Genomic DNA, 15,970 nt, shown 5'->3' on the forward strand with positions numbered 1-15,970 from the left:
CTGAGTTCCTTCAGCAGTTCTACCTTTGGTCCATATTCCAGCAGCTGAACAAAATTTCTTTAAATTTTTAGACATACAGCACTCTAGCAGGCCAATTTTGCCCTATGACTCCATGCTGCCAAAATTAAACCCCATTAACCTACACACTGGTACGTTTTGACCTGTGGGAGGAAACCGGAGCCCCCGGGGAAAACCCACGCAGACAAGGGGAGGATGTACAAACTCCTTACAGACAGGGTGGGATTCGAACCCCGGTCCCAATCACTGGCGCTGTAAAGGTGTTGCGCTAACCTCAACGACAACGTTGAGAATGTCACGATTTAACCCCTTTATTTGACTAATCCATCTGATTTTCCATACATTCTTAGTCAACATGGCCCTATCTGGTGGACAAGGCAATATAATAAATGTAGGTTTATTAGAGGGTTAGCATAAACACGAGGCTAGATGCCATGAAGCTTCAGTGTGAAGACTAAGGAATTCAATGCATGTTGGATCCAGACTGAAGGAATTGCTGTGAGTTGCATTTCAGAAAACATTAATCACCTTTTCTAAAAGGTAATAAAGTTTAATCAGATCATCAGTATAAAGGAAAACTTCTACAGTGCATCTCAGATGAGGTTCTTTAAAACTCCATGTAAACGAGTGAGGAACGTATCAACGTCTCCACTCTATGCGCTTTTCAAAAAGTACAACTATCCAATTTCTAGCCTCACTTACTTAGGGACAATCAAGAACAAAGCAATGGCAATGGGCAATACTTCTCTAAATCTCTTTATTTAAAAGGATTCCTTGCTGGTTCTTTATTTTACCCCTGCAGAGCAATGGTAAATTAATTGAGTCAAAATGGCTGAGCTTCTGGGACCAAATAATCCTATTCTCAACAAGGGAATTGTCATGTAATTTATAAATCCTGATCAAGGCAACTGGATTGATTAACTTCTGAAATTTTAAAATTGTTACTTCCAATTTTCAGGAAAATGCAAGCATAACAACAAGATTTACAAACCGGGCCAGAAATTTCAAAGAGGCTGTGATAAGTGTTACTGTGAAGAGGAAGGATTCTTGTGTATCACGTGAGTAATTTCATTAACCAGTGACAAATAATTCTTAATTTCCATCTTTAGCTGCCTAGAACTTATGACCAGTGGTTAAAAATAACTTGTTTTTAAAAACCGATTTATCCCTCCAAATTGTCTAGAAGCTTTGAAATTTGCAGTTCTTTTGTTGAGCCTAGTTTATAGTTGCCAGTAATTAGGACAGTGGTTCTCAACCTTTTTTCTTTCCACTCACATACTACTTGAAACAATCCCTATGTTAACGGGATATGTTCTGTGATTAGTAAGGGATTGCTTCAGATGGGATGTGAGTGGGAAGGGAAGGTTGAGAATCACCTCTCTAGTCCCAATTGTTATTGAAATATTTTGTTTGAGAAAAATAGTCATTGCGGGACAATTAAAACAGTGGTTTTCAACCTTTTTCTTTCCACTCACATCCCACCTTAAGCAATCCCTTAATAATCGCAGAGCACCGATGGCATAGGGAATACTTACAGTGGGAAGTGAGTGGAAAGAAAAAGGTTGAGAACTACTGAATTAGAAATTCTGCCTGGCCCATAGAAAAAGAATATCTGTTTATGTGATGTCAAGTATGTACTCAGACAATAAATTTGAACTTTATAATTGGTTCTTTACCTGAAAACCCCTAATACAATGTTGTCCACAGTAAGAGCAACACACTTAAATGTGTTCAATGTCAAGAGAGCACAGATTCACATCAACTTTTTCAAATCAGAAGTCCAGAGTTGAGAGAATGGGTGTTTGAGGATTTTAATTCCCATAGAAGAATCCAAGCAGGTTTATATAAAAGTGGTATATTATAAACAATTTAACTCCACAGTGGCACTGTTGGCAGTGTTTAGTAAAACGCCTTTAAGGGCTGTCTGTAATGAATTCGTATGTTCACCCCGTGTCTGTGTGGCTCCGGTTTCCTCGCACCCTTGGAAAAAAAAACATACCGGAGTGTAGGCTAATGGGGTGTAAATTGGGCGCCACAGACTGTCGAATTGGCCAGTGCTTTATGTCAAAATTCAATTTACAATTTTTAAAAATTTCCTATTTCAGAGATTTCTTACTAATATCCTATTCACCAACCATTCAAACTGATTCAAAACACTCAGAGAAAAGGGAAGAGGGTGGAAAACTGGAGGAAAGGAGGTAGAGGGGTAGAGAAAGTCTGGCGGAGGGGTTTCTCTTATCCCTTTCCATCTTCTATCACCCACCCTTCTTAGCCCTCTACCCCATCATTTCTCAGCTTTTCTTTTCTACACTCCCACTTCTATCCACCCATTACCTCTTACCCCGAGCTCCTTCCCACCCCACCTTTTTATTCCAGTCTCCCTGTTGTCCTGATTGTGACAAAGGGTTCATCAGGCCTGAGATATTGGGTCACCTTTTACTTCCTATGGATAAGTGATTGGCTGCATTTCTCTAACACTTTTGTAAACTCACGTGATGTCCTTCCAAAATATCATTCTTTCTTGTGGCAGTAATTTCATCTTTAACCAATATTGCCACCCTATTGTCCTTTTTTATTCCTTCTGTCTCATTTGAAAGTCCTGTAACTAGGATCTCCTGTAAGAGATCCCTCTTCAAGCCTTTTTAATGTGGGTGACGAGGAACATTTCAGCAATCTTTAAATCTTTGGAAATTTTCACTCAAGTGAATTATGAATCTGGAGTTGAAAGATAGGGGAATCAGGCAGGAAACTTGATGTGGCCAGCAATTGTCCATTTTGATGACTGAATTCACATCATAACAAAGAAAAATCCCTAAATGTATGTCTGACAGATCAGAAACCCTCTTCAGGAGGCAGGTATGGATATGTCAATGACTTACTGTCTGCAGAAGACTTCACGAAAAGAGATCATGACCAAGGTGATAAAGATCCTTGGATAAACTCTGGGATTTGCACTTTAATTACATGTGAATTGTTTGTTTTATTTTATCAACCTACTTTTAGTTTAAAATCGTATGTCTTAATCCTGCATTATTTTTTCCTCTATATGCAGACCAATGAGACCAACCTCGTGGCCTAAAAAATGCAAGCCCATCTACATGGACTGTGGCTATCGTCTCGTGTATCGTTCTCACCCAGAGAAAGAATGTTATGCCTATAGCTGGGTTGGCTGAATCGGATTTCTTGAAACATTTCTTCCCCTGTTCTCATCCTTCATTGTGCACTATTAGAGAAATGACAAGATTCTTTCTTAGAATTCAGAGTAAAAGGGTAAAACATAGAATTGACAAGGACAATAACTGCATGCATTATACTGGTGATTTTTAAATGAATTTTCAAACTCCATCTGAACCAAGTGGATAGAACATAGTTAGTTCATTGCACTGACGGTGCTTCAGCCAAACTTGGGAAAATGTTTAGATAAGGTCTCAATAATTTTCTTTAGTTCCATTAAGTTTTTGATACTACTGGAGAGTTCTGGGGAGAGGGGTTCCACTATTTTATATAATATTCCAGAATAATGGAGTAAATTAAAAAGCAAACAGATCAATAAGCAGATCTTAAATGATTATGTGAAAGATCACCTACAAATTCAGATTTCCCTTAAGTACATGTACAGTTTGAGTTTTTAAAAAGTAATTTTCCATGGCTTTTTTCAAATTGTAATATTTGCAGACCCAATTTAGAGTTCTCAGATCATTTACAGAAAACTGATAATTTTGAATAAGACAAACTATTAGTTTTGAGAATGATTAAGCCCACTATCCCAGGGACAGGCACAAAGAAAATTCATGAACTATTTATCTGGTAACAATGCAGTGATTAGGTATCATCCTGAGACAGGTTAAAAGCTTGTGTGCTGGTCCACATACAATGGAATTTGCTGCATACTGTAATGTTTTAACTGATTTGGAGCAAATTTTTTTTTAAAATAAAAATTTCCTAAAACTGCAATCATTTACACTGAAGAAGCACATGCAATGCCCGTTTTGAGTTGTGCTCAACCAGTACCAGAATAATCAGCGATTTGGTGCCTTGGTGAGTCTTTTTAATTGAATCTGATAAAGGTATCAAGCATTAAACTACTTAATTATTCAAGTTGCAGTTTAAGCACAAGTTTACTTTTATACTGTAATTAATCTGGTTATATATTATGATATATTCCTATATTTATGCAATTTATTTTATCCTTTTGTATTGTTTAAGTACTGTGACAAACTCCTCACTGAATGAGGAGTGAAATGTATTTACCAAAATATTTTGTATGAAAAAAAGCTTTTTCAGTAAATCTAACATCAAAAACATTGTACTACTACTGCTTGAAATGTATTGGATTTTTATCCAACATTTATCTCTTGCCCACACCAAAATGATCTACTAATTTTTATCATTGTCATGTCAGATAGTGTTGTGTATAATATCAGAAAGTACATAAGTTGGCTGAATAGCCCATTGAACAAATTATACCATTCAGTAAGATTATAGCTGATCCGATTTTGAGCTCAACTACACTTAATCCCTTAAATTCTCTTTGGTTCAAATTTCATCTATCTCCATCTTAAATACATTGAATGATGCAACCTGCAGTGCTCTAAGATAGAGAATCCCATTGATTCTCAATCCTTTAAGTAATACCTTCTCCTGCCCTTATTCTGAATTGAATCCTACTGCATTTAAATTCACAGTGGAAAACATTCTCACCATTTACCTCATTAAAATCTACTTAATCACTTCGTATGATTCAATAAGTTCACTGCCTATTTCTTTAAACTCTGATGAGCTACACCCCAATGTTTTCTTGTTGGATGATCTCTTCATCCCTAGAATCAATCTAGTGGACCTTCCTTGCATTGCCTCCAATACCAGTATAGTTCTCAAGTAAGGAGACCAAAACTGTATAAGTACTTCAGTTCTCATTTCACCACATTCTCTAGTTATTGCAAGATTTTTCCACTTTTATATAGCATAAAAATAGAGGCCAACATTGCACTTGGCTTTCCAAATTACTTGTTCTCTCTGCATGGTAAATTGATGTTTCACGTATGTGGACTCTCCAATCCTTCTGGCTCAAAGCATTTAGTAGTTTCTCTCAAGTGATATATTGCATTTCCAAAGGGGATAACCTCACACTTCCTCACATTATACTCCATCTGACAACTTTATGCTTGCCTGCTTGATATATCTATATTTCTTTGACTAATCATTGGACCTCATCACAATTTGCTTTTCCACATATCCATGCATCAACAGATTTGTCAACACTGGAAAAATTTTCAATAGTTAAGAAGTGTTTAGGTTGTCCTAAATTTGTGAAAACTGTCATTATTTCTCAAGTTGTTTCAGAATTGTGATTCCCTCCAAAAACTGCTACAGCTGGAACCTTTTCCATTACAGCTCTATAGTGTTTTATTATTGATGGCATGGTTAGTGGCTAGCATAATACTATTACAACACCAGCAAATCCAGCTCTGTAAGGAGTTTGTTGGTTCTCCCCGTGTCAGTGTGGGTTTCCTCTCATTCCAAAGATGTAAGGGGTTAGGTTAATTGATCACATTTGAATCAGTTCCCCTCATTTACATATCGCAATTTATTAACTGACTACTGATTTTCAATACAGGTTTTCTTTTCAAATAACCTTTTCATATTTACTTGACCATCACTCGATCCTACCTCATCTCAGGTCTTGCATGGAGCATCAATTGTCATGGCTCTTTAACAACAACTTATCTCAAACCTGAGGTTTAAAAACGTAACTCTAAAGGATGCAAACGGACATGCACACAAATGCACAAGATAATCCCATTGCTACACCTGATTATTTTTGTTGATGATTAGAAAAATGTAAAATTAAACATAAAAAAACTTGCAACGGATTAGAGAAAGACCCTTGAAAAATTAAAATGCATTCAGGTACAACAGAAATTTTATGAAACCATTAATCTGAGTAAATTGGTAATTCACCAAGCATTTTTAAAAAAAAATATTGAGATGCTGCTTGTTTCGGATAATTTGTTCTTATGAAAACAATGCAAGGTCACAGCATTGCACTGAAGTGGTGTTGAGACAGTTTTTTTTATATAGCTTTGTGGATACATACTGGAATTATATATAGATTTCTATCCTGAAGGGCATTCCTCCACTGCTAGCTTCATGATCAATTTTTCCATTGCAGTCTAAGAATACAGAAATAAAAATCACAACTTGAATATTGGGATTTTAATTCATACCAGTCATTAAACAAAAAGTCTGCAGATGCTGACGACCAGGAACAATACACAGAAGTACTGGAGGGTCTCATCAGGTCCTGCTGCATCCTTGGAAAGCGATATGGAGCAGCCATTTCAGCCCTGAGCCCTTCATCACTGATGCTGCATGACCTGCTGAGTTCCTCTAGCATCACACCAATTGTATGGTTATTCTGACATACCATATAAATAAATGTTGTTGGAGATAATAGCTGCAGATAAAGAGAGAAGACTGGAATCAGTGAAGAGGCACGAGAATTAATCAAAGGGAATGTGTGAGGCAGCTTAAAATAAAAAGCAAGACTCCAAAAGTGGACATGTAACATGGGTCAATCAGGGGAGGACTGGTATACTCTTTTGGCTGCTTTCTCAATCTTGTAAGATATACTCCCTGGTCTCTCTATTCCTTCACCCCATCTGAAGAACTATCTGGAACCAGCACAATGTGTTGTAACAATTCCACAACCTGAAGAACGAACACAGGTGGAAACACCAACAATCTATCCTGGTCAAGCCACGTCATCGCTGTGAGCATTTTGAAAAGGTGCACATAAGAAGGCAAAGAAATTTGGTAGGTCCCCAATGTCTCTTCCAATTTTTTTTTAATATAAATGCACCATAGAAAGGATCCTGCCCCAAATGCATCACAGCTCGGCGCAGTTGCTCCTCTAACAAGATTGCAAGAAGGTGCAGAGTTGTGAACGCCACTCAAGACAAAACGCATGCCAAACTCTCTTCACTCAACTCAGCCGACACTAGGTGCTGACTCAGGAAATGACATCTCCCCCCCCTCCCCCCCAACCCACCCTCAAAATCAAGCAGAAGATGCCAAAGCTTGAAAATATGCACCATCAGATTATTCCCTGCTTGCTGAAATACATAAAAGTGCTGGAGAAACTCAGCAGGTCATGCAGCATCAATGGGAATGCAAAAGGGAATTGATGTTTTGGGCCCAAGCCCCCTTTCCCTGCTCTTATCAGATTTCTGAATGGGCCTCTCGTTCGTAAAATTATGCTCCTATTGGAATGTTTAAACTCAACCTTTTCTCTGAAACACTACACTCTGCACTTTTGTTTTGATCTTTGCACAGTCTGTTATACTCAAAGATGGATAAATTGAATTGCCTGGGTAGCATACAAAAGTTGTTCATTCCACCTCTGTACACATGACAATAAATAATTCAATTCTTTGTATGATGTTAGTCACCACACTGCATTTCTTGAAGCAGTGATAACCAGCTATTAAACTTGAAATAGCTCGTCATTTGGGGTTTTATAAGGCAAAGCCACAATTTTAGATTGCAATATGGAAAGTTCATGGACGTAATTCAAGATCATTCAAATGCCATGGGTCAGCAAATGAAAAGCAGTGTTTCAGAATTAAGAATATTCACTTTAGATCAAAATACCTCCACCATTATTTTTCCCTACAGGAAAACAATTACACACTGATTATTTTGAATATAATAATCTCATTTTTTTAAATTAATTTATTTCTAATATATCACCTCTATTCAAGGTTGAAAAGCATATTTTTGTAAACTTTTTCCATAACTTGATCCACTGAAGTCTTGCACTTGTCAATGCAGCTCCAGGCTTCTAACACCTCAGTGATTATTGACCATGGAAAACTGATTTAACTTCTGGAAAGAGATTTATGATTCTTAAAGATATTTTTGAAATTAATTTCAATTCAAATGGATAAATAACTGCAGAAACTAAATTATAATTAAACAGATAATAATCAGTTCATTTTTGATCCTACCTAAAGATCTATTAAACAACATGCATTTGGATAACGTAGCACTTTAAACAATGAGAAAAATGATAAGTTTTAAAAAGGTAGGTCCTGGAATACAATTTGACAAATATGCATTATGTTTCTCTAAAATCAGGGAGATGCCACAGGCCACACAAAGTGAATGATCTCTGACCCAGCACAGTTGCATTAAGTTTATTAATGCAGCACTCTGCAAGAAGTTTATTGACACATGGAACTTAGCAGACTATTTTCTGGTCTTCCAACTTAAAAATAGGTGAACATTGTGAAAATAGCATTTATTATACATAGCAATTGATTTAAAAAAATTCATTTCCAGCTGAAACAAAGAAAGCAGTGGACTTCAGGAAGGTTCTTTTTGATAGTTGAAAGCAATCAATGTTAGACATTGTTATTCTATTGCATTAGTCAACAGAGTTTAACCAATTCTGGCTCGAATTTCCTTTGTAACATAGTCTCATGTAGAACTGTAAAGAAGTATTTGCACCCAAAGGCCTCCTATACCACATACTATTTTTATAACATATTACCAAGAATGGCGCGGTACGGTTGGTGTAGTGGTTAACGCAACACCTTTTCGGTGCCAGCGATCAGGACCAGGGTTCAAATCCCGCGCTGTAAGGAGTTTGTACATTCTCCCCGTGTCTGTGTGGGTTTCCCCCGGTGGCTCTGGTTTCCTCCCACCATTCCAAAAGTACCAGGGTGTAGGTTAATTGGTGTAAATTAGGAGTCATGGACTTGTGGGCTCCAATTGGTCTGACACCGTGTAGTATGTGTAAATTTAAAAAAAATGTTTCCTTCTCTTATGATGTAGAACACTGTGTCCCTGAACTGCCAACTTCATGTAAACAGAACACAACTGGGTGCAGAAGCTGCCAAGTTTAAATGTGGATTTCCACATGCAAATGGTTCTTGACCCAACATTTTGACTTGCCTGATTAAATTGCAAAATCAGTATTCCAAAGATCTGGACATATGATCTATCACCATGAGTCTGAGTTCAATGATCAGTAAGAATTTAAAATTGGTTAATAGAATAAGTTTGATTAAAAATGTACCAACAATATTCATGACCATGAAACTATTGGAATACTCTAAAGACACATCTGACTAATTAATTCACAAAGCAAAAGGAAATCTGCCATTTTCTCCTGTTTTCCCTTTACATAACTCAACACCTACAGTGACATAGTTGTCTTTTATCTGCCTCCAAAGGCCAAGTAAGCTATTTATTTATGAGCAATATTGGATGAGCAACGTACTGATCTAGCCAATAACCAGTTCCCACAAACAAATATATTGTATATTTCACCATACAAGTTGAGCCTTGAAACCCTCAAAAATATGGGGTCGACATACGCCAGATACAAAAAATGAGACCTTAAATTCAACTCAATTATGATAGTAATCTATGAATGCGGCCCACATCTTGTAAAAAAAAAAAATCGGAACTTTGTATCTTTAATGCTGTATCTAATTTTCTCCAAAGTTAAACAGGACATAACATTATGTGACCACTGGGTATGAGTGGGTGAAGATTCATCCTTCCATTTCATTGAAATTGCTAGTCTAGCTATCAATAATGTAAAAGCTACAATGTTCTCTTGGGTTGAAGTCAAGAGATATCCTCTCTCTCTAGAAAAATCAAACAAAGCAATGAGATGGCATGTTTTTAATTTGATCTTTAGAATCTTTGATCAAGTCTGAAAAATATTTTTCCAAACTTTTTCAGATTTACTATCACGATTAGAAGTCTGGATGCTCGAGATTCTCTGGAGTCTGATGGTCACCATTTGATCTATATCTTTACAATTTTACAAGTTAACCTTGCCTCGAGGGAGAGGTTAGATTAGTCAGAGAAATTTCTATTTATTTATTTATTTAAAAAGATCAATTAGATAAACATGGGGCCGTGGAGGAAAATCTACGGACTCTCAGTGACTCTAAGGGGGGGGCGTCTCTCTTTTGCTTCTCTTTCTCTGACTGCAAGTCTGACTGTAAGAGGTGTTTAGGCAATTCCTGCCAGAGGCAAATCTGTCTGCCTTGCAGCAGGCAAAAAAGGAATTTCATGTAATATGACTCTTGTTTTATTACTATGATAATAAATTGAATCTTGAAGATCTTGAATCTTAAATATGGTTCTCATGGTTCATATCATTAATAAAGATAGAATTTACTCCTTATTTATAGAAAGGGGTTGTTCAATTTTGTCCTATCTACTTTTTAACCAGAACTATATTGGGATATATTAAAGGGATAAACTGTTAATTACCACATTGATAAAATTTGATGTCTTAAAGAAATAAACCATGATGGATAGGCTTTTGATTTACATTATATGTTTAATCTGTGATTATGTATATGATAAGGCCTGTTGTTTGTTATATTAGATGACTTTGTTTGCAGGATTTGTATGTTAAACTCAATAAAAATATTTTAAAAAGTTAAGAAATTCAACTCAAAAAATCCCTCAATGTAGATTTGGCGAATAAGATGTCCATGAAACTTCTTACAACAGCACAGTTGCTGGATTTCTTGGTCACTTCTATTACTTTTAACTTAAAACTCACTTCATACTTTTGCCGTTTTGCTGGAGACTCCATGATCAAACAACCACCTTCTGGCAAAGCCCTGCAGCTCAGTCAACACGATTTGGGAGGTGGGGGGGGGGGGGCCAGGAGGTCAACTTATACATCCGATATATGATAAAACCATGAAAATGAGACAGAAAATGGGAACCCAACTTATCTGAAGGTCGACTTATACACTGAAATATATGGTAACAAAAACCAATAAATAAGTTCAATAGGATGCCTTCTCAATTGTGGAATCACCAAAAAATCTTAATAGATGCACTGATTTGTTGGATCTTCATGGAGGTAAACAATCACACTTTAAAACTACCATTTCCTCATTCTAAATTTAGCCTAATAACCAAAAAAAAAACCTCAATTTCCTATATTTGGAAATGCACCTTCAAGTTACACAGGCAACTCTTGGAAAATTATTGAAGAGACTAGGTGATCTATCTTTTTTATTGAAAACCACATTTTGTTGGCACTGAAATAATATTAATTCGAGAGGTGTCTGCAATAGGTTAACAAATTTTTAGTCCTTCATGCCTCAAAGCCTTTTTCAATTACGTTGTGTGTGCTCTCTCTCTTGGAAGAGATATTTCTCAGCTGATGCTTTCCTCTGAAAGGCATATTAATGAATGCAATAGAGACTGGATTACAAAAAGCCACACATCCTATGCATTGAGATCCTGCACACTTCTTTAAAGTTAGAAATCAGTTTATGACATTTGTCATGGATATTGGTCACTGGAAACAGCCTGTGGTAGTTTTCCACAAATTTAACACTTGAAAGTTGCAATTAATTGGATTGAAAAGTTTTCCAATGCAACTGAATCTTCCAACATATACTGCAATAAGGCAATGCTGAGATTCAGAAAAATTACCAGTTAAGAGAAGTATTTCAACAGCAACTATGACAGGCGTGCATTTATTCACAAATACTCAAGACATTCTATATCCAAAGCACAGAATGACAGCAAAATTCTACTTCTTGAAGCAAATGCCAATGAAGACAAATTTTCACCTTCTGATATAATCAACAAATTTATGTGTAATTTTATCGTGATCATTTTACATTTGCAAAATATGCCATTACTTGTAGTTTGTTTAAGGAATGTCACTCTTAGATACAAGGAAAACCTCTCATTTCCCATTAATTGCTTATCCATAAAATTTCAAAGTACAAGCTTTGCCTCAATAGTGATGACCTTATGATGAATGGGCAAACCAGAGAGATTTTTAAAAATGTACACATACAGTATGGTAACAGGGCATTTCAGCTCACGTCATATCACCCAATTAACCTACACCGCCCCCCCACCCTCCCCAACCTAGTACATTTCAAATGGTGGGAGGAAACTGGAGCCCCCGGAGAAAACCCACGCAGGCACTGGGAGAACATACAGACTCTTTATGGACAGTGCGGGATTCGATCCCCGGTCCCGAACGCTGGCGCTGTAAAGGCTAACCACTACGCCAACCGTGACGCTCCAATGATAACAGAGTTGATCATAAAACATTAATTAGTGTAATACCCAGGTGTGACAAAGGCAACAAACGTTGTGTTAACAGTAAAACCCACAAAGGAGCTTACAATATAAAAAGCAACTTAAGTACTACGACTGAAAAATGCTTGCACTCGAGATTTTTTAAAAAAAATGTTATTAGGATGTAGACTTTGTTGGCGATGTTCATTCCTATTTATTCCAGATTAGGTAGCCAAAAGTCACTGCAGTACTAGGGCTTAGGGTACTTTCACAGTATTTTGATTGAAATGTCCAGGATTTTTATATTGGAATGGCAATAAATCAAAATGGTGTGCCATCTGTACGGAAACTTGCGATTGGAAGAGAGTGGGAAATCTGAGGTCCAGACAAAGAACCTTGTTTTTATCCAACTGAAGAGCCACAATTAGAGTAGCTCTGAAAATATTAGTCCTAAAATTATGCAATTAGCTGATCTACGAATAAATATTTCTGTTTATTATACCAAGAGCTCACAGCCTTCTTAAAATAAAAGGAACGGAAAACTAAAATATTCCACTTCTAGAAGTTGCTGTGCACAAATGTATTGCAGTGATACAAGTGTAGAGAAGGCCAAAGATTTCTTAGTAAGAAGTCACGGGAGAAAGTTGTCACAATGGCACGCACAATGAAACATGAGGAACAGTGTTTATATCAATAATATTCTGTGTGTTAAGATTCTCTTCTCAACTGTGCCCTTCTGGAAGATAGTTGCATAGTGATTATTTCAGAGAAAAACAATGAGAGGCATGGACTCTGGCCATTTTTAACCTTTCATCATATATATTCCAGACTGGATCTAAGGGTGAACCTTCACAGTATTGAAGTGCAGTATGTGGTTGGTTATAAAATCAGACATGGAAACCCGAAGTCCAAATGGTTTAGAGTGTACAGGTATGAGGTTATTTCACTGTACCTTGAGCCAGTATATCTAACCCAGGGAACAAAAATGAAGATTGCACAAGACAAAGTTGGATACAGCTTGCAACACAAGATAAAAATGATTGGGTTAGCTGACTTAATTTCAATATTAACATTTTAAATATATTGTTAACATGTAAAAATGAACATATGGAAAGAGAACTGTGCAGAAATGAACTGTTTTATTTTTGTACACTCCACAGGAGGGGTTGACTGTACATGTTTAGAAAGCAAGGCTACCGTTTCATTTTTTATTTTTTAAAATTCTCCTTGATTGTAAATGATGTGCAACTCAGTCAACAGCTACATTCAGGAACAAACTCGCCTCATGCACATCGCACATCGAAAAAAAAAAAAAGACTGCACATGGAGATGCCCAATGGGAGATTGAAAGCTGTTGTCAAAAAGAAAATAGAGGGAAAAAAGGTGCACAAGAGAAATTATACACAAAAAAATTACCAATGTACATAATGCAGTCAGGCAACTAAATCCTCTGAGGATAACAAGTAGCTGTGGTATATACAGAGTGTTCTGAATAAAAGAACAGTATTAAACTCCCATTATACAATATGCAGCAAAACTGCATCACTTTCTTTCAAACTTGTATTTGTCACATGTTACATCTTTCAAAATGGAGATCATTTTCTCCCTTTAGTTGAATGTAGACCTGAATTTAAGATTTCAAATTAAAAAAAAACTTGAGATTGTAACAGTCACCGAAATACACTTTTTCCACTCTTGTGCCTCAACGACAGGGAACTCACAGCATCAGGTGTAAAATAAAAACTCCTGCAGCACCGTGGATTAAACTCCGCTGTGTGGGTAAGATAATAGCTAGCCTAGAATGGTTATATATAAAATTAGATAAATAAAATTTTCTACTCCAGGATATTATAGTATACATGTGAGAAGCTGGCACGAGGAATGTGTGCCTATACAAACTCTTCCCACCCTATCAACATCCTTTCCTCCGCGCCTTTACTTTTGACGCTACAAACGCTTTCATTTTGGTTTTTAAAAAAAAGTCTTACTGCACATGACTAGTTTATTTAAAATAAACTGGAGGAAAAAAGCCTAAACAATATTTATCTGAATTATGCTTAAAATGTACCTCACCAATAGGTACACAATTCTTAACTCTTACTTGTTTTTGTACAAGATTTTGTACAGTATGAAGGAAGTTCTAGTAAATGCTGGCACATGCCTAACAATCTCCAGAACTCCAAGTCCATACTTTATAGTTGTTTACGCCACACTAGATCCGTATGCTGGTGGCATATACTAACACACAAGAGTTATACACCCAGGCAAGTATCTCCATCGTGGTCATAGCCGTGTCCATTGTTTAATATGTGCTTGATTGTGTTCTTACGTTTGCACCTTGGACCTGTGGAGGTTGGTACTGGGTTATACCAGTATTTCGGTAGTGCTGAGAACTTGATGCTGTGACCATCCTTGCTCCAGAATGTTGCCCTGAACCTGCTGGGCTTAAGGTCCATGAGCCTGACTGTGATGGCCTTGTAGTCTGTGAAACAGTCGAGTTTATGGTACTTGGAGTTGGGGTAAATGTAGAGTCAGTAATGTTTTTTGTGGCGTTTTGTAGTGGGCTAGCAGCAATAGAAGGAGTACATCCAGAATTAGTCTTTTGTTGAGTACTACTCAGTGTATGTAAGACACTCCCAGAATGCTGCTGACCACTGTAGTATCCAGAATTTCCAATGTACTGGACCACAGAGGTATCAACAGACGATGAATGAACTGGGCTTGAGTAGATAGTGGAGAGAGGAGCTGTCGTTTGGCTGGAATCTATCTGTTGTTGGGATCCACTCTGCCCCATTGCGTGGGATGAAGATCTGTAGATATGTCCTTGTGTGTGAGCTGACGGAACACTCGAGGAGCAGTGTGTTCTGTAGGGAGACATGCTTTGTTGGGGAAGTACATGAGATTCAGGGACGACTCCATCGGATTGTGCCTGTAGAAGCTGATTAAAGTTAATTAATATAACAAAAAACACATTTTATCTATGATAAATATATTTAAATGAAATACTCCATGTCATGCATAATTCAAAAAGCTTTTAAGAGAAAATAGGCTAATTTGAAATCCAAATTCTATACCCATGTCCTTTATTCAACACTACCGTAAAACAGAAAACTCTGGAAATACTCAGCAAGCTCGAGCATTCGCAAATACCATGTTCCAAAGGAAATGAAAGATCATCCACGATCCTACTTAGTTAGGTACAAATGAGATTGCTGTGCTGTGCTCAAATGCATTATGTGGTTAATCATTGGATGTACCTAAGGGCATTCTGGCATAGTCTATAACAAAGCAGTTCCTGTCAATTTGATCGCCCTAAAATTCTGCTGAGCAAGGCAGGTAACTGTAAGTCACAGAAATTGAAAGTTGTAAGTGTAGCAAACACTAAAATACTGGAATTTCACAGTATCAAGGGCTTCCTTGTACCCATATGCATTGGACAACTGCAAACTGGAGTCAATGGAAAGAGATCTTGAGGCACAATGAAGCAAGGTATTTATAGCCAGGGCTCAAGAGAAAGGAGGACTTCATGCTGAGATAGGAATGATGGAAATTTCAATAAGATCATCAAATGGTTTATTGGTATATTTTACCAATCTAATATCCAAGTGTCTGAGGTAAATGAAAAGGAATATGGGAAAGAAGTGGAATGAGATTAACAATGACCCAGCAAAGACAGAATCTCTAACGTTTTATATTTTATTTTGTTCAACAACAACCAGGAAGAATTGTTTTAGTATAAAAAGGTTTCTTTACCTGATGATTATATCTGGAAGGACTGTGGCTATATCTCTGCGGACTGTGAATTGGGGAGCTCCTGATGCGTGCAAGTCCAGGTGCCTCTGATCCTTCATCGGTGGAATCTGAA

General features: G+C 37.0%; 1 protein-coding gene across 14 annotated transcripts in view; it reads right to left on the reverse strand.

The window, feature by feature from the left end:
* Positions 1–6,097: 6,097 nt before the first annotated feature.
* The window catches only part of setd5 (SET domain containing 5), a 158,836-nt gene continuing 148,963 nt past the window's right edge, over positions 6,098–15,970 (reverse strand). For 11 of the 14 annotated variants that reach the window (XM_069936669.1, XM_069936675.1, XM_069936679.1 and 8 more), the window contains 2 exons: positions 15,859–15,965; positions 13,226–15,043 (listed from right to left, as the gene is read on the reverse strand). In XM_069936669.1, coding sequence (XP_069792770.1) covers positions 14,408–15,043; positions 15,859–15,965 — 743 coding nt within the window. In that variant the 3' untranslated portion in view covers positions 13,226–14,407. Of the gene's footprint in view, positions 6,192–7,770; positions 7,906–13,225; positions 15,044–15,858; positions 15,966–15,970 lie in introns of those variants that run through there. The other 3 variants (XR_011357310.1, XM_069936681.1, XM_069936677.1) reach the window with 3 other exon arrangements.

This window comes from Narcine bancroftii, chromosome 5, assembly GCF_036971445.1.
Source record: "Narcine bancroftii isolate sNarBan1 chromosome 5, sNarBan1.hap1, whole genome shotgun sequence".
In the NCBI taxonomy this organism is placed as follows: Eukaryota; Metazoa; Chordata; class Chondrichthyes; order Torpediniformes; family Narcinidae; genus Narcine; species Narcine bancroftii.